A 17,544-nucleotide genomic window follows, 5' to 3' on the forward strand; every position below is an offset into this window, starting at 1 on the left:
AGGGTTCTGAAAGGCAGGTGGCTGTTGACCTGCCCGCAGCTCCAGCGGCCTCCCTAGACTCCAGCCAAGTGCATGTTTATCCTGCTTTCACTTTCCTCCTGCCCTTATGACTGGCGTCGGCATCGCTCCTGCCCTTTGATGCTGCACCTGCTTCAGCAGCAGGCACCCAGGGTTCCCTGCCCGCGCCCTGCCTCCCGTCTCTGGAGCACTCTTGTCACTGGCGCCCTGCCTTGGGGGCCAGCAGCTGAGTTCTGACTGCTGGTGGGTTCTCTGAGAGATGAAACTAGAAGTGGGCCCGACCCCCTGGTTTCCCTAAAACCCCAAGTCACACAACTTCTACATGAGCGTGAACTCGGAGAGTGTGTACATGTGATATGGTGAGGGGTTTGTTTCCTCTCCCCTTCTTTAAAAGCTCTTGCAGACCCACTTTTACCAAATTGCATCTCAGTCGAGCCCCTCCCAGCCTGGACAGTGGCACGTTGGCTGGGTGAATTAAGCTCAGATCAAATCTGGTGAACTTCCTTCTGTGTCCTCCGTGGGGAGAACTTCCTCAGTAACGGGCAGGATTGCAGTCTTCGCTGCAGAGCCTGCAGGTGCATTTCTGCCAAGGCAGGGCTCAGGCATTTTGGCAATGTCACCAACACGGGAATGACTCCAGACTTGCAGTATTTGACAACCAGAACCAAAGGCCCAAGAGAGAAAGGGGCTGAGATGCACGTGCCTGTGAGTGTCCTCCTCCCCAACACATGCACGCATCCCCTCCTCCTTCCATCTCTTGCCTGATGGGGTTGCAGTGTCACCCTGCCTCCCATCTCTTCAGACTCACCAGATGTAGGGGGTGGGCTTTCAGATCCCCCCACGTATGTGACTTTATCACACGCTCCCTTTGGAAAGGGCTGCAAATTGGAGCGGACCCTGGGATCCTCAAGAGGGAAAACTTCCCCATGAATTAAGGGAAAAGGGAGGTGTTTTGTAAGAAGGGGCAGCTGGGAAAATCCTTTATTTAGTCTCTGTAGAGACCGTTATCAACGTGCCTATCCCTTTTAAATAAATGGGTCTCTGCCATTTATTGCGGTGGTCTCTTGGTGATGGTATTGATGGTGGCAACGAGGGTGTTCCTGGGGTCAGACTCTGTGTCCTGTAGCTCTAGGAGTCCAAGCAGGTACTTCAGAAGGGGCTGGAGGGAAAGCATGGGCTTCCAGAGGGAAAGGAGTTTTGGAAGGAGTGGGCTGGGGGCAGAGGTCCCTCTCCCGGCCTTGTGGTGGGCAGCTGTCCCTCTGGGGCCTGGGGCTGGGTGTGGCCAGGCAACTGTCACCACTTTCTAATTCCAGAACATTTCTGTCAGCCCCAGATGAAACCCTGTGCTCATTGGCAGTCACTCCCCAGTCCTCCTCTTCTAGCCCCAGGTGACCCCCTCTTCCTTCCCTATGAATTTCCCTCGTCTGCACATTTCACACAAGTGGAGTCATGCAGTGTGTGGCTTTTTGTGACAGGTGTCTTTCACTTTGCCTTGTGGTTTGAGGGTTCATTCATTTTGTTTCGGTACCCCACTCCTCTTTTACGGCCGAAGGAGTGTGGCTAGACCACATTGTGTTGATTCATTCATCAGCAGGTGGGCGTTGGGGTTATTTCCACCTTTTGGCTATTGTGATTAATGCTGCTCTGAACCTTTTATACGTGTTTTGACCTTGGGCCGATCTTTTCTACTGCTTGGTGAAATTTCCACTTCTTTTAGTCTCAGTTGGTTTTCCTTTTCTGGATATTTCTTCTGTCCTTACGGGTCTTACGCCGGAATCACACTGAACATTCTGCAGGTCTCCTGTCCCACTTTGCCGACTACGCCCAGGAGCATTCGGGAGCCCACCAAGTCTTTTTCAGTATCAGTTATGTAACCCCATGCACAAAATTCTGCCTCTGTAGCTTTGAAGGGTTTGAGGCCTTTTCAAAACACTGAGCCACAGAGCTCCCTTTTGGCCACACATCCGCAGAGTGCCACACGACCACGTTGTTTCAGGAGAGGTGGACACTCGCAGCCTGAATGGGCTTCCGTGCGATGGAAGCCCACGGGTGGGACAGAGGGGACATGACGGTGTTTGGGGCGCGAGTACTCAGAGGCCGTCAGCAGCACAAGTGCCGAGGTCCGAAGGTCACACTGATGCCGGTTGCCGTGCATGCGTGCGTGCGTGCGTGCGTGCGTGCGTGGAGGCTGTCGTGGTTCGTTTGTGAAGCTGCCCTCAACGTGAGGAACACCCACCCTGCGCCCCACCCAGTGGAAAATGAACCACACGAGAGGCCAGGCTTCTTTCGACACACAACTAGTCATGCAGCTTCGTTCTCTTAGGAATGGAGAAAAGAGACCACTGGCCCGGGGTACCGCTGTTTCTGTCTCTTGCTCATCGTTGATACCTTATTCTGTGGTGTTTTCACACGGTTGTCAGCTTTGGGATGCAGAGGTCTGATTTTAAGACTGTCCCCTGTAGAAGGCTAAGACCTCCACCCACTCTGGACATGACCTTGGCTACAAGGCGGCCAGGCCCCATTTGTCTCAGTCCTCAAACCAGATCTTTCAGATTTCCGTTTCTAATGTCTTTTCTTTTGATGTGAATTCTTTGACGCAAAGTTCTGTGTGATCAGTTAGTCACTTCCTTCATTTGCGGTGACAGTGTTATTTGCAGAGTCGGCACAATGATGTCAGTTCCCTTGACAGGAGCGGGGGTTGGTCAGGACCCTTTGCCGAACACCAAACTGAACAGACCTTCTCGCACAAGCAGTGCATTGTGTTCCGCAATAAAAGAGACGCTTTCTCCTGAGCACGGACGTAACCTGTGCCTTGATGGCCGTTTGCGGGGCGGGTTGTTGGAGAAATCTGTGTCTGGGACCTGCTGGCTCTTGTCCCGTCTCCCCGCCTCAGGCTGCTTGGGTGGTGACGTTTGGGAAGGTTCCAGTTGTGCTGTGGGATCCTGAAGGCATCAGAATGGCTTTGCTTGTTTGCTCTGGTGTCTTAGGTTCATTTAAGACTCGGGGCGTGTGGCTGTGCTGTGACCAATATGCAATCAAAGCACAGGGGTAAACCGTTCGCTGAAGCCCACCTGAGTTGCGCATAAAGAGGCCTGAGGTGCAGAGGCGCTGCTGGGCAGCACGTGGAGGTCTGGGTGTGCAAGGAATCCCTGAAAGATAGGCCGTGTGCAGTTAACACTGACCGTGAACTTGGCCACATCGAGCTTGAAAGAGAGGCACAGCCCCAGGAGATGGAGGGTGTAAAGGCAAAGACTTCCTGGCAGATACGCCGAAGAAAGCAAACGATGCTGAGACTGTGATTTGTAAACCCAAGCTGCTTGGTGCTGGCTCCACACGTCAGCTTGTCAGCCAGGCAGGCCTGGAGGGAACCCTGGTCCCGATGGGTGGCTCTCGAACAGAAGCCTTTCCACCCCCCCACCCCCGCCTCCTGAGCCTCCAGGGTTCAAATTTCACTAAACCTGATTGCAGGAAACCCCGCCCTCGTGTTTACATCGCACTGGCCTTTTTGGGTGGAACCAAAGTCCTTTTCTTAGCTAACAAGATCTTCCACCTTCTGCACTACCTGGAGAGGGAGGCTGGGTCCCTGCGGGGGACACATGCCTCCATCCCAGAATGCTGCGTTCTGGGGTTGAAGGCTTTCTTCAGGGTCCAACAGATGTGGGCTGAACACGCTGCAGTGCTGTCTGGAAAAAAGGTGAGCAGGGAGCGCGCGCGTGTGTGTGTGTGTGTGCGCGCGTGTGCGTGTGTGCACAGCTTCTGCTAGGCTGCAGAGACCCTCAGTTGAGACCAGAGAGTTGCCAGCCAGACAAGTACCAGAGGGATAGGATGGCACTCCCGGGAGAGGAGAGGGTGTTTGTTGGTAAGTAACGAGCTGAACAGCAGTTTGAACGTGGCAAGAGGGAAAGCCAGGCGGGCCTCCGGGAAGACTGTCTGTTTGCAGTTTAGAGGAGCCTTAGCTGCTTCTGCCCTTGGAGATTCAGTGATGGTTTGAAGTGGGGTTTCGAGCGCTCGTGGCCGGCGCTGTGGCTGGCCGGCCCAGGTGGCCTCAGAGTGGGCCACAGGACCTCCTGTTTTCACTGGAGTGCCTGGAAGGGAATCAGCTACCAAGATAAGTGCCCTCGACAGGATGGCCCGAGCTGGGGTGTCGGTTGGACAGGAGAGGGGCCCCCTTAGGAGTGGTCCTGCCGGCCTCGTGTTTGTGTGGGCTGTCTGGGGCATGGTCCCTGTGGCCAGGACACGCCTCCCCACTGTGAAGCCCAATGCTCCTTTGTCGCGGCATTCCGGGCCTCGCCCAGGGGACCGCCAGCGGTGCTAGGAATCGGTGTGGCTCCAGCTTCCCAGGTGCTGGGCCCTGGCATTGGCGCGTCCCTTCCCGGACAGCCATGTGCCTTTCTGGCTAGAACGCCCCCCTCCTGCTCTCACGTTTTTTTCCAAGAATTTACAGCCTGCCTCGGTTTTAGAAAACATTTACACAGAGCTTGACTTGGCTTCAAAGGGAGCGATTTCCATCGGCGCCCCCCACCCGGCGGGCCAGGTGCCGCCTCCCCGCCTGGCATTCAGTGGGGTAGTTTGGAGCTCGGGGGTTCGGGGAGGCATTTGCTCACAAGGTATGAGGATGGCACATCCAGAGAAGTTCCGTGCTGTGTGGAGTTGTTTCTGGAACTCGGCCTGAGGAGGGGCTTGGGCCAGGCTCTCACACCCCTGGGGTTCCTAGCAGCTAATCACCATCTTCTGCCTTTCGTTTAGGGGAAAAGGGCACATTTCACCTCACGTGTGACATATCAGTCACCCCTCTGGGCTGTTGTAGACTAAAGGTAATATTCTCAAAGGCCCTCAGTGTGGCCATCCTTTCTTGGCTCTCGATAGCTTTCGAATAGGAACTAATTCAGTACAAACACAGGGGAGTCTTTAATTAGCACGGAGGCAGAACCGTATGGCAATAAAATAAAAGCAAGCCTCATTCCCTGAGAGGTTATAAATGCTGCAATTATAAATGTCCAAGTGGAAAAAGAGAGAGAGATCTTGGCGTGAGTGACTTGGTGAGATGACAAGGACTCCGCCGAGAGGGACACCGGCCAAGCCTGGGTGTTTCTCCTGATTGTGAAGGTCCGGCAGCCTCCACGGGCCCCCGAGGGAAGAGGCGTCCCTGGGACACTTCCAAAGCCACCTGCAGCTCTCGACCTGGCCAGAGGATGTAGAGGGTCACTGACCCCGCCCAGCCCAGCCTCCCGCTCTGGGCCCATCCCCCTTCCAGCTGCCTTGCTCTGTGGCTGTGCTCCCCATGCCTCCGAGACTGGAACCCCCGGTGCCCCCTCTTCCTGCACGCCACACAGCAGGCCCTGAGATGCTCGCTTGCTTCTCGACATCTGGCAGTGCTGGGCCGGTGCTCCAGGGCCCATTCTCAAAATGGAAAGCTGGGCAGTTCGTCGCTGCTTCCACAGCTGGCCCGTCAGAGCCGATGCAGCAGGCCTGGGAGAGAAACGATGTGCAGAGGTAAGGAAGGCCCCCGGGTGTGCTTTGGAAGGTCCGCCCACGCGGCTGTCATCCTGCCGCTGAGCCCCGTGGAACGGGGCACAGTTCCCACGACCGCGCGGGTTCAGCAGAGGCGAGTTTGTGATGAGCCCACTGAGACGTTGCAGAGGCCCTCGGCGTCACTCAGCTGGCTCACTGCTACCGCTTTCGTCCTCGTGGTTATCGGCCCCAGAGGAAGCGGAGAAGCCGAGCAGATCACGTGGCCCGAACAAGGTTTTACCGCTGCTGAGAGCTGGAGGTTGGCCGTTCGGCCGGCCGGAGGGCCGCGCTGTGCAGTTTGGGTTATAGAACCTTCAGTTAGGTTTTGTAAAATTCCATCTTTTCCTTTAGATCTCTATTAGAAAGCAATCCTTCAGCATAATTCCGAAGTGTTAAGGTCAGTCAGGCTGAGTTGGGAATCCTCGTTAACGGGACAGCATGAGGCATTCTTATCATTTCCCAGGCTCTGGGCTGGAGGGAACACAGACAGGAAACCCTGAATCACCAGGTCAAGGGTGGGGATGTGCAGGGACAGTGTTCACCCAGTGCCCACCGGTGCTTTTCCCTTTGTGTTTGGTCTCACCGAATCGCCACCGTGATCCTGGGGCAGACCTCGTCAAACACCTGTTGCCCGGCAACTTCTCCAATAAGGGAAGTGAAGCACAGAGAGGTTGAGTAACTTGCCCAAGGTCACACAGCCGTGGGGAGGATTTTTAATTAGGATTCACACCCAGGTGGATTATGCCAGAAAGTCCAGAAGGGGACTGAGGACGAGCACATAAATCGCTCCAGTGAAAAAGTTTAAACAAGCTCTGTGCCACAAGGGGGGCACTAAGGGACCCTGACAAGTATCCCGAAGAGGAGAGAGCCTCACCATCTCAGGGAGTCTAGGAGGAGGAAGGAAGGTCCTGGAAGAGAGGGGGAAAGTGGAGGAATTCAAGGTGGCGGGGGCGGGAGCAGAGAGCAAAGGAGATGAGGAGAGGAGGGCGGGGGGTGGGAGGAGGAGGGGGCAGGCGGACACAGTGCATGGGGGGTGGCCCATCGCACTGTGAGCCTCATTTCTGTCTTGATTTCATGACCTTTTAAAAAAATCGAGGTGTAATTTATTGGGTTGGCCAGGTAGTTCGTTTGGGGCTTTTGTAGCATGGAGACACCCGAACAAAGTTTTTGGCCAGCCCAATACATACACAGAGCAAAGTTCACTCTGTTTACTGTGCATCTGGGGGTTTGACTTCCTGTCCTGCAGCTCCCACCACAGCTAAGAGAAAGAACACGTCTGTCACCCAAATCATCCCTGGTGCCCCTTCGTAGCAGCCTCCCCGCCGCGAGCCCAGTGCCTGCCCCCGACCTCTTCCCTCAGGATGTCAGTGGAAGCCTTTGGAGTCTGGCTGCTCACTCAGTGCTTTGGGTGTAGTTGCAGATGATGGCATCACTTGTCCTTCTTTCTTCTCAGACACTTTTCCCGGGAAGCCCGCGGCTGGTAGACTCATGGTGTCTGGTATTGGGACATTTTGATGGGGTCAGTTGGTTTAGCTGAGTGGCCTCGAACAGTGAGCGAGCCGATTGGAGGGGCGAGCTGGAGGTGGGGAATGCGGGGGGCCGGCCGCAGGAGGCCGGAGTGACCGACTGCTCAGCAGCGTGCGCCCAGAGGCGCAGCCTGTCTCCTGCTGAGTCAGGGTGGGCCGGGAGCCTTCCCTTTATCAGCGCTCCCAAGGGGCTGTGGGTGCAGTAGGCGGGGACCAAGTGGTGTACCCGGGAGCAGCTCATTCATTGTAAGGACAGAAACGCGGAGCCTGCCACGGGGCTCCTGCTGCTGTAGCCTAGGAAACAGACATAACACTGCCATCATCAACCTGGCAGCCTCCAAACACAGGATCCTGTCCCGACAGTGCACCATTTCGGGAGTTAGGGAGGAAAACAGAGTGCTTAAGTAGTTTCTAAGGAGTGTGTGTGTGTGAGAGAGAGAGAGAGAGAGAGGTGGGGGGGAGAGAGAGAGGGAGTTAAAAAGAAAACATATAGGGAAATTCCTTTCCGAAATTAAATTGTTAATTTCACATTAAAGTGGTTGGTCAGGTTTAGAATTCCAGTGTTTTAAAAAAACAGAAAGCAGGGATTTGGGAGTAGGGCAGAGGTAGGTTTGAATTCCAGATGATCTATTCAGTAGCCTTTTATTATCTTCAATATTAGCATAACCTCTCTGAGCCTCTGTTTTCTCATCTATAAGATGGGCTTGTCGATTACTGCCTCACAGGATTGCGTTGGGAGTGAAGTGAGGTCCATCCCTGGAGCATGACAGTGTCCTGGCACATAGGAGGTGCTTATACAGAGCCTCTGTCTTTAGAGTGTCAGCGCCATTGCAGGAGACGGCTGTTTCCTGCCTTCTCTCTTTCTCTGATGATAGAAATAACGATTCCTTGCAGCCTCACCTGAGAGCAGCTGTTCCTGGATGCATCCCTTCCTGCAATCCTGCTCTCTCTTTCTGCCTCCGCTAACCCGTGAGATGCTGTGGAATGTGCCTGCCGCCCTCCGTTTCTTGATCCTGTCCCTGTTCCCCGGGCTGGTTCATCCCAGCATGTAGTTGGGACTCTGCTGAGTATTCCATTTCAATCTCCATAAACAACTAACTAGCAGCCGTGGCACGTGCTTAGCAAACTCGTGCGACTGTTCCTGGAGTGGAGTTTTCTGTTTTTCTCCGTAGAAGACTTGCAGGGAGGATCCTGTTAGCGCCTTTGAAATGAAAAGTTGCTTTGCAAGCAAACCTTTCACAAAAGTAAAGCGTAAGATTCGTGGAGTCAGTATATAGAAGAAAGAAAGATTTCAGCGAGCTTAACAAAGCCCTCAGGTTTGCTCTTTTGTTTGAAATGGATTTTTTGTGTGGGCATCAGGGCCAGGGGACGGCTGAACTTATTACAGGTCAGTTCTACACCTTCTTGGTAGCCGAGTGGTTGGGGCTCGGATGGCGGTGGAGTTGAGGTGCTGCCTTCCCTTTGGCTGATTCTTCACACACCTGTGAGCACAGGTGGGCATTGGTTAATCTGCGCTCAGCCAGGATGAGAAGGAATGTTTTCGTTTTTTTTGTTTGTTTGTTTTATAGGTCTGCCTCATTTTCTTTGCTTACTTTTAAATTATTTTGGGGGTGTCTCTTTTCCTTCTTGTGAGATAGCCCCCTTTCAAAAGTCGAGTGGGAATGGGCAGGGAACTGGCACATGGTAGCAGAGCAGGGGCGGGGAGTCTGTGCTGCAGCTTCTGCCCTTTAAGGAGGCAAGACTGTCCACTGGCTCTTTTCTTTCTTCTGGTTCTTTTCCAGATGGGAACCTCCCTGGTGTGTCATTCAGCGGAAGCGATCAGAGCCGCAGTTAACGTTTGTTTGATTTTTAACTAGGCCCCGGATGCAGGGAAATCATTACCAGAAAACTCACAGGCCTCCTTTTCGAAGGGGCCCTGGGTTCTGGTCGGTGGGGCAGGGCCGGCGGGAAGGGACAGGACACAGAGCAAGTGCTTGATCCTGCCCTGGGACAGGCAAAGGCTCTTGTCCTGCATCTGCAGTGGAAAAGCTGGGGGTCCTGGGCGGGTCACATCTCTATCTGGATGTTGGGGTCTTCACTTGCAGAATGAGGATTCATTCAGTTCCCCCAAACTCCCCTTGAGCTGGAAGCACAAAGTTAAAATGTGTCATTTAAATCTACAAAAGGATGCAAGGGGCAGATGAAGTGACTGCCTCCACCTTCCAGACTTCTTCTGCTGGCCCCGCGCTCACCCCAGCTTTGATAGCACTCTGAGCTCTGAGGTGGAGCCGAGCTTCACTACCCCAAGCCTCCTGCACCCCAGGGGACCCACCTCCTTTCCCCTGGGAGCCCTTGGTGGTGTGGTGGGACCCCAGCCCCAGCCGTGCCAGGGATCACAGAAGGGAGTTGGGCTATATCGGCTCTCTGAAAATTACTTTCTGCAACCCTTTTCCAAATCTGAATTAAAAGGGGCACTCTACCATCAATTAAGTCAGGGTGTCCTTAAAGACTGACCAAAGTTTTGGGGGGCTTCATACACCAAGGCTGGAGCTTGTGTCTCATTTTCCATGGAGGTTTGGCAGTCAGTCGTGCAGTGACCCCCTCCCTCCCCCAAGCCCCCCAGATAACTTTTGTCCCTGGTTGTGACTCTGTTTTCATTGCTCTCACCCTGCAGTTTTTCACATGGGGTCTCAAAAAACAGAATACCAGCCCCGTAGGCAAGGTCGCCCTTCTCTAGATGTGGTTTAGAGGCAGGCTGTGAGTAAGTGGGTGCACCTCGCCCATCGCTGCAGCTGTGGGGACAAACCTGCCTGGGAAAGTCCATCTTGACGGCGGGAGGATGGAGGAGACGGGAAATGGTAAAGATGCGGTGCCGTTGTTATGCGCCTACTGTATGCCGGGGCTCTGTCTTGCCCTCGTCACACCCCCAGTCCTGTGGCTGCACAGATAGTGTTCAGACGTCCCTCGGACCTTTGCCCCTCTGCCTGCACGTTGGGTCACATTTAGGTTTGCATCTTTTGTTTTCTTGGACATTTTGGAACCCGCTCGTTGACTTCAGCACCTTTCCAGTTGGGTTGCAGTTGAAGGCCCACTTGCTGGGGCCGTGCAGTCTACCTGGGGGAGAGGTTGTTAGGATGTCTGGGGAGTGGAGGCCCTGGGGCTGCAGGTGGCCAAGAGCTGTGGGCACTTCTGCCTTCAGAAGGTTGGTTATTTATTTTTAGTCTTTGTCCCAGCTAAGGCAGCTGAACATCTCTCCAAAATAGCTCCCCAGGCTTTGTCATGTGAGAACAAGCCAGAGCATTCAGTCTGTCAGTACTCGGTGTCCACTGGGTGCCAGGGGCTGGTTCTTAATGCTGGGGATACCACAGGGAGCAAAAAACAAACCCCTGCCCTCCTGGAGCCCACATTCTTGTGGGGCAGGCAGTCTACAGTAGGTCTGAATGTAGCTGTGTGCCACAGACAAACACCCAGCAGGCAGAGAACGGCACGAGCAAAGGCCCTGGGGCAGGTGAGTGCCTGCTGTGGTCTGGGAGCAGCAAGGTGGACAGGGAAGAAATGAGCACAGTCAGGGAATGCCAGGCCTTGTCCACCTTGGAAGGAGCTTTTAATAATTATGGCTACCCTCAGGACTTCCCTGGTGGCACAGCGGTTAAGAATCCTCCTGCCAATGCAGGGGACACGGGTTCAAGCCCTGGTCCGGGAAGATCCCACATGCCATGGAGCAGCTAAGCCTGTGCGCCATAACTACTGAGCCTGCACTCTAGAGCCTGTGAGCCACAACTACTGAGCTTACGTGCTGCAACTACTCAGCCTGCGCGCCTAGAGCCCATGCTCCGCAACAAGAGAAGCCACCGTAACGAGAAGCCCGTGCACCTCAATGAAGAGTAGCCTCTGCTCGCCGCAACTAGAGAAAGCCCGCGCGCAGCGACAAACACCCAACGCGACCGAAAATAAAATAAATAAATAAATACCATTTTAAAAAAAAGATAATTATGGCTACCCATCTCAGGAGCCTAGGACCTGGCTTCTTTATATATGTTCTCTAATTCGTATAAGTGCATTGAAAGATAAGACTAATTATTCTTTTATAAGTGAAGAATCAGGGGATTGAAGAGTCTAAATGTCCTGACCAGGAAAGTACAGAGTAAATGCAGAACAGGAGTCCACCTCCGGGTGCAGGGAAACTCAGTCCGAGTCCTTTTGCAAAGAGTGCAGGGCAGGGACAGCGGGTCTGGAGGCCCCTTTCCCTCCTCGCCCCAAGCCTGGCTCCCACACTCCCCGGGATCACAAAGCTTGGGTGCAGTAGGGTGTCTCTGGAGGCCCCTGGACAGCCCCCCAGAGGCCCTGTGCCTTTGGGAAGACTTTTAGCTCCTACAAAGTGATTCAGAAGTTTGGGCGAGTCTACCTTTGAGGGTTCTCGGAGACGGTTTGTATCCTTTTCCTCTAGATATACCACTTACTGGACGTTTTCTGACACAGGCAGTCGCCTGTGTGTGTGGTGGGACGTGTAGCAAAGGGTCTGTGCTGGTGGTGTCTTGCCGCACTCCCGGAGCAGCTCTGAGAGCCCATGAGGCCGAGGCCGAAACGCTCAGTGCCCGGCCTCGCACAGAGCCAGTGTTCAGTCCGTGGCAAGCGGGCTGTGTTTTAATGCGTTGATCATCAGTTTAAGATTTCCACTACTAATAAAAATAATAAGAATGGGATGATTCGTAACTCGCAGCCAAGGGGAAGTATCCTGTCCTGTTCCGTTTCCTGCAGGCCCTTATGGACTGTTCTTCACGTGGGGTCGCCACGGGGTTCTATCAAAATGATTAACGGGCACTGCCTGAATTTAAATCAGAAGAATTTTTGTACAGGTCCTTCCTGGCTTCCTTTGCCCCCCTTAACTCATTGCGCCAGTCCGTTTTCATTTAGATTCAGGGAGAAGGACTTGAGTCATGGACGCCTGGACGTCTGTTTCCAGAAAAATCCCCGCTGGCTGGCTGTGCACTGGTCGTCTGTCCTGGCCTCCCCTCCGCTCTGGCGGGACTGGGCTTCTTACAGAGCGGGGTGTGCTCTCCTCCTCACTCTGCAGCATAGAAGGGAAACACCTGGTTTCCCAGGTCTTGCCTTAGTTGAGTTTTCCTGGCCACAGAGGGTCTCCCGCAGAAGCCACGTTAGAAGGCTAGAAGGGCCAGAAGGACACTCACCTGTGTGCTGTGACTTTCAGTGCCCGTGTTTGAGCTCCATGTAGAGCACAGCCAAACCCTTATTGTGCAGCTGGGCCAACCCAGGGCTGGTGGCCCCAGAGGCCGGGTTGGGGTAGAGCCAGGACTTGAACTGGCGTCTGTCCGGTCCAGCTCCCGCTTCACCCACGGGCCGTTCCGCGTGAGCCCAGCGGCGTCCTAAGCATGATGACCTAGTGGCTCACACATGGGTTGATTCTGCACTTTCACAGCTGTAGGGGTGATGTCTGCAGGTGCCCTGTAACTTGGGGGCGCTCGTTCCGGGGTCCTTGTGTGCAAAGCTGGGTGCAGCAGGTTTCCCCCCCGCCCGTGGCACCTTTGGGTCACTCGCTGACCACATGCAGAGCATCATGACCGAGTGCCACCTCTTCGTGAGCAGGGCCCGGGCACCCAGGGGCTCCCAGGCTGCAGAGCCAGAGAGCATGGGTTCTGGTCCCACCTGGGCATCCCGGCAGCTGCCTGACCTTGGGCAAGTTACTGATGCTCTTTCAGCATCAATTCTTTTTCTTTAGACGGGGAATATTGCTAGAAAGTTAGAGAAAATGTGCCGAGCGCACACCCCGTGATAGGTGCTCTGTGACCGCCAGCTGTCATTGACACCTGCCCCAGTTACCCCGAAGCTGCATCCAGCGCCTGCCTCCGACTCAGATGCTCACGTCACCAGTTGCCTGCCTTGGTGACTTGGTTTATTTACCGTATTTTATGTATCATTTCTCCCCCCAGCCCTCCCCGCCGGGCGCTGCGTTAGGGTGGGGGTCGCTGAGATGCGCACCGGCCTGCCCTCCGGTGTTTGTTTGCCGTCCCCCGTCACTTCTAGCCCTGCTTCTTCCTCTCGGGCACAGTTGAGATACGAAGGAAGCCGGGCTCGCACGTGCTCTCAGCACAGCACCCCCAGATACCCCACAGATCTCTCTGTCCTGGCCTGTCACCCCGGTGTTTTTAAAAAAGCCGGAAGCTGCTGATTGTGGAGTGCACGCAGCCCACCGGGGCCAGAGCCAAGCCGGGTCCCTCCAGAGCGGCTCCAGGCCTGGTTGCTGCTGGGGTGCAGTGGCTCCCAGGACCCCCAAACAGCGTGGATCAAGCCCTCTGCAGCTCCGTTATTGTGGTGGTATGCCTGCAATTTCACAGTTGGGCAAACAGGGAGGCAGAGGAGGACGGAGAGGGAGGGAGGTGCCGACCTCAAGCTCTCTTGTGCCGTTGGGTGCCCTCCCAGTTCTTTGCCGTGAGCCAGGGAGTGGCGATTGCCGCAGCCAAGGCCGTAATTAATAATGGGAGCGCTCTTCCCATCTGCGTTTGAGGCCTAATTTTGCTTTCTCAGCCGTCCTGATGCGTGGAGATCAGTGCTTACCCCCTCTGTGTTCTGAGGTCCTGCTGTGCCTTCATCAGCACCTTCTTGGCCCAAAGATGCTGCACTCGTGGGAAGGCCGGCCCGGGACGAGTTCCTGCGCTTTCTGTTTTCATTGAGTTGCTTATTTAGGTTTCAGCGGATCTCGGAAGGTTGAGGACAGCAGGCTCCTAAATCAGATGTTCTGCTTACCAAGGACTGTTACCCGGGTCCCTGGAGGATGCTTCATAGATGTTGACAGAAGCTCTCTCCTGCCGTAGGCGCCATCCTTTCTTGAGTCTTGGAGATTTGTGAGCAGCAAGCGCTGTGTTCAGCATTCAAACTAAGGATGCCATTAACAGTGAGCCCTCGAGGCAAGACGTGGAGAAGCCCAGAGGTTCTCTAAGTGACCGTTCGTTCTCTTTGCGTAAAAATGTAGAAACAGTTCAGGGCCTGAAAATGTTTGATTATTCAGAGTGTTTTTCGTTGGCGTTTGCTTTGCTTTTCGTTGGCGGTTGGCGTTGGCTTCGAGTGTAATGTAGAATTTGGGGACCCTGGAGGCATCTCTGGCCCTGATTATTCTGAGTTGTCTGTTGTGAATCCATTTATTTGTTCAGGCAGAAGTATAGGCCTGTTCCAAAAGCCCGAAGCCCCCTTTCATCCTTGACTTACAGACCATCTCTCCGTCTCTCCTTTTCTCCCCACCAGTGCTGCACACGCAGGGCCCTGTCGACGGCAGCCTTTATGCCAAGGTGAGAAAGAAGAGCGCCTCGGATCCCAGTGTCCCAGGTGGGTCCCCCACTGTCCCGGCCGCCAGCAGCCCAGACCACAGCGACCACACCCTGTCTGTCAGCAGTGACTCCGGCCACTCCACGGCCTCGGTGAGGACCGACAGGACCGAGGAGCACCTGGCTCCGGGACCCAAGAGGGGCCTGAGCCCCCAGGAGAAGGCTGAGCTGGATCAGCTGCTCAGTGGCTTTGGTCTGGAAGATTCTGGAAGCCCCCTCAAGGACATGAGTGATGCTTGCAGCAAGTACAGCGGGACCCGCCATGTCGTACCGGCCCAGGTCCACGTGAACGGAGACAGCAGCCCCAAGGACCGAGAGACGGACATCCTGGACGACGAGATGCCCAGCCACGACCTGCAGAGTGTGGACAGCATCGGGACCCTCTCCTCCTCCGAGGGCCACCAGTCAGCCCACCTGGGCCCCTTCACCTGCCACCAGAGCAGCCAGAACTCCCTCCTGTCTGATGGATTCAGCAGCACTGCTGGCGAAGATCAGCACGGCGCTCTTGCCCCGGACCTGGGCCTCGCCGTGGAGCCCCCGTACGAGCGGGAACGGGCTTTCGGGAGCCGCGAGCCCAAGCAGCTGCAGCCTGTGCTCAGGAAGCCCTCCGTGCCCGCCCAGACGCAGGCCTACGGGCAGAGCAGCTACTCCACGCAGACTTGGGTGCGCCAGCAGCAGATGGTGGCCGCTCACCAGTACAGCTTCACCCCCGACGGGGAGGCCAGGCTCGGCGGCCGCGGCACGGCTGACGGTTCCGGCCTGGCGCAGACCCAGCCTAGGGTCCCGCTCACCCCTACCCGGGGGTCCAGCAGCAGAGTGGCCGTCCAGAGGGGCACAGGCCCCGGGCCACATCCCCCCGACACGCAGAGACCCCCTCCCGGCAAAGCAGCGCTCAAACCCAGGATTCCAGATGTCAGAGTCGTGAATGGTACTGGCCCGGAGCTGAGCACAGACCCTTCCCCTGGCTCACCCACCTTGGACATCGACCAGTCCATCGAGCAGCTCAATAGGCTGATCTTGGAGCTGGACCCCACCTTTGAGCCCATCCCCACCCACGTGAACGTGCTGGGCAGCCAGGCCAACGGCCCCGCAGCCCCAGACGGTGTGGGAGGTGGGCTGCGGGCGAGCGGCCGCCTGCAGGACTCGGGAGAAGGCCCTGGCAGGGCCCCCACGAGGCAAGGTGAGCTGGTGTTCCATGGGAGGCATGCTCGCCTGGCTCTGTGCTTGGCGGAGTAGGGATTTGCGGAAGAGCGCCGGCCTCGAGGCAGGGTCGGGGGAGGGGAAGGAGGAGGGCGGTTGGGGCCCTGGGCACAGCCTCGTGGGGACAGGCGGGTAACCGTGCACTCCAGGTGCCGAAGATGTCTCCTGGCTGGCCACGCAGGGGGCAGGAAGGCTGTCCGTGGGGCAGCAGCCTGCGAGCTGGAGAGCCAGGGCCATGGGGGTGGCTGGAGGCGGGCAGTGGCGGGGATGCCAGAGGGGCCGCAGGGTCGCGGGCCCTGAGGGCGTCCCTGTGTGCACCCTGCAGCTCTGGGGGCTGTCCTGGGCGGGAGGTGGGCACTGTGCAGGCTCTCACCCGTAGGGCACGGCTGTGCAAGACCAGGGCCAGGCCTTCCTGCCCACCTGCGAGACCTGGGAGGGCTGGGGTAGCTGTGGCGGACAGAGGTGGCCTCTGGGTGTACGGCCAAGTGGACGTGAGGCGGGGAGCCGGGAGCCGGCCCGTGACAGGCTCTCCACGTTGGCGAAGCGGAGGCTGTGGGCCCCGGAGAGCTGGCCAGGGTGGCCTGGGAGGATGCCCCGCAGGCCAGGGACACTGGGACAGAGGTGGGGTGTCCAGGTCAAGGAGTGGAGTGTCCGTCTAGAAGCTTCCACACAGAGGAGGCGGATGGGGCCAAGGCAGGCATCCAAGCCTGCTGAGGTCCGGGGCGGGTGGAGGGAGGCGTGGAGCTGCAAGGACCCAGAGGTCACCTCGGGGCTGAGAGTGAGGCCAGGCCCTCCCGCGTCGGCGTGCTGGGGTGCGTCCAGCTCTGGGGTTCCCTAAAGGCCCTGCCTCTAGAAGTAAAGACAGGAGGGGTGACGGAGGAAGAGCTCTGTCGCTTCCCCCTACTCCAGAGTCTGACCCTGAGTGCCGAGCCAGGGTACTGATGGGGCAGGGGTGCCGCTCTTGCTGCAGGCATTGTTCTCGGGGCCCTTTCGTCTTCGTCTTCGTAGGCCCCTCGGCCACAGGGGCGGATCCTGTCTCACAGTTGGGTTTCCAGAGGTGTCGGGAAGTGGCCCGCCCAAGGTCACATAGGTCATTCGCAGTAGAGCAGGATTCGGCCCCTGTGGCTGCACCCAGAGACCCTGCCCGCTTTGCAGTCAGATGGAGTGCATTTCAGACACCCCCCCACACCCCATCCAGGTCCAGGTGGCCTGGGTTACCTGAGCTTTGCAGACCTTGGTCCTGCTTAGCTGTGCATTTGGCTGACTGTGTGACTTTGGGTTAAGGATGTAGTCTCTGAATTTCTGTTCGCTGTGTTAAAAGAAACCCTATCACATACCTGGCTGGTGGAAGTGTGCAGGAAGTGCTGGTCCGCATGCCCCTGTAGGGTACCTGGGTCATAAGTGTGTGGTATCCCCTCTTCCCTGAGTACCTGTGCCCCTGGATGTAAGTAACTTGGAGTTGTAAGGAGCTGGAAGAGCCTCCTGGGAGTAGATGATCAGACTCTACCATGTAGCCATAGGGCAACAGTAGTAATAGTAGCAACTAAATAGTTGGAAGGATTTGGATGTATGAATTCATTGAATCAGACACATTCAGGAGATTCTGAGTTTTAAAAAGGTTTCATTGGGAACAAAGCTATCTGCATCCTGTCTCTTATCTCACCAAACCTACTTAAAAGAAATTGCTTGGAAAAATTAAAACCAGAAACCTTTTTTTGTGGATTAAAACCTCCTTTGAGATTTGGAAGCAGTTGGAGGCATCCGAGTGTATAGGGGGAAAAGGATTCCAAGGCTCAGGTTACAGTCTGACAGCCTCCTTTAGTTCATTTGTTTTCCAGTTGATGGAACTCAGTCCCTAGTGACTTCTCCTTTATTCTTGTAACAATAAAACACGGAGCCTGGGATGTTAGAAAGTCTCTTCATTTCCTCCACCCTTTAGTTAGCTATTCGTAAATTACCTGATAAACTCATCG

At 55.8% G+C, this 17,544-nt stretch overlaps 1 protein-coding gene across 13 annotated transcripts in view; it reads left to right on the plus strand.

Annotated features, from left to right (window-relative positions):
• The window catches only part of TNS3 (tensin 3), a 225,516-nt gene that overhangs the window by 137,403 nt on the left and 70,569 nt on the right, over positions 1 to 17,544 (plus strand). For all 13 annotated transcript variants that reach the window (XM_067042998.1, XM_067042995.1, XM_059073549.2 and 10 more), the window contains one exon: positions 14,292 to 15,551. In XM_067042998.1, coding sequence (XP_066899099.1) covers positions 14,292 to 15,551 — 1,260 coding nt within the window. The remainder of the gene's footprint in view (positions 1 to 14,291; positions 15,552 to 17,544) is intronic.

The sequence above is a fragment of the Kogia breviceps genome, chromosome 9 (genome assembly GCF_026419965.1).
Source record: "Kogia breviceps isolate mKogBre1 chromosome 9, mKogBre1 haplotype 1, whole genome shotgun sequence".
Classification (NCBI taxonomy): domain Eukaryota; kingdom Metazoa; phylum Chordata; class Mammalia; order Artiodactyla; family Physeteridae; genus Kogia; species Kogia breviceps.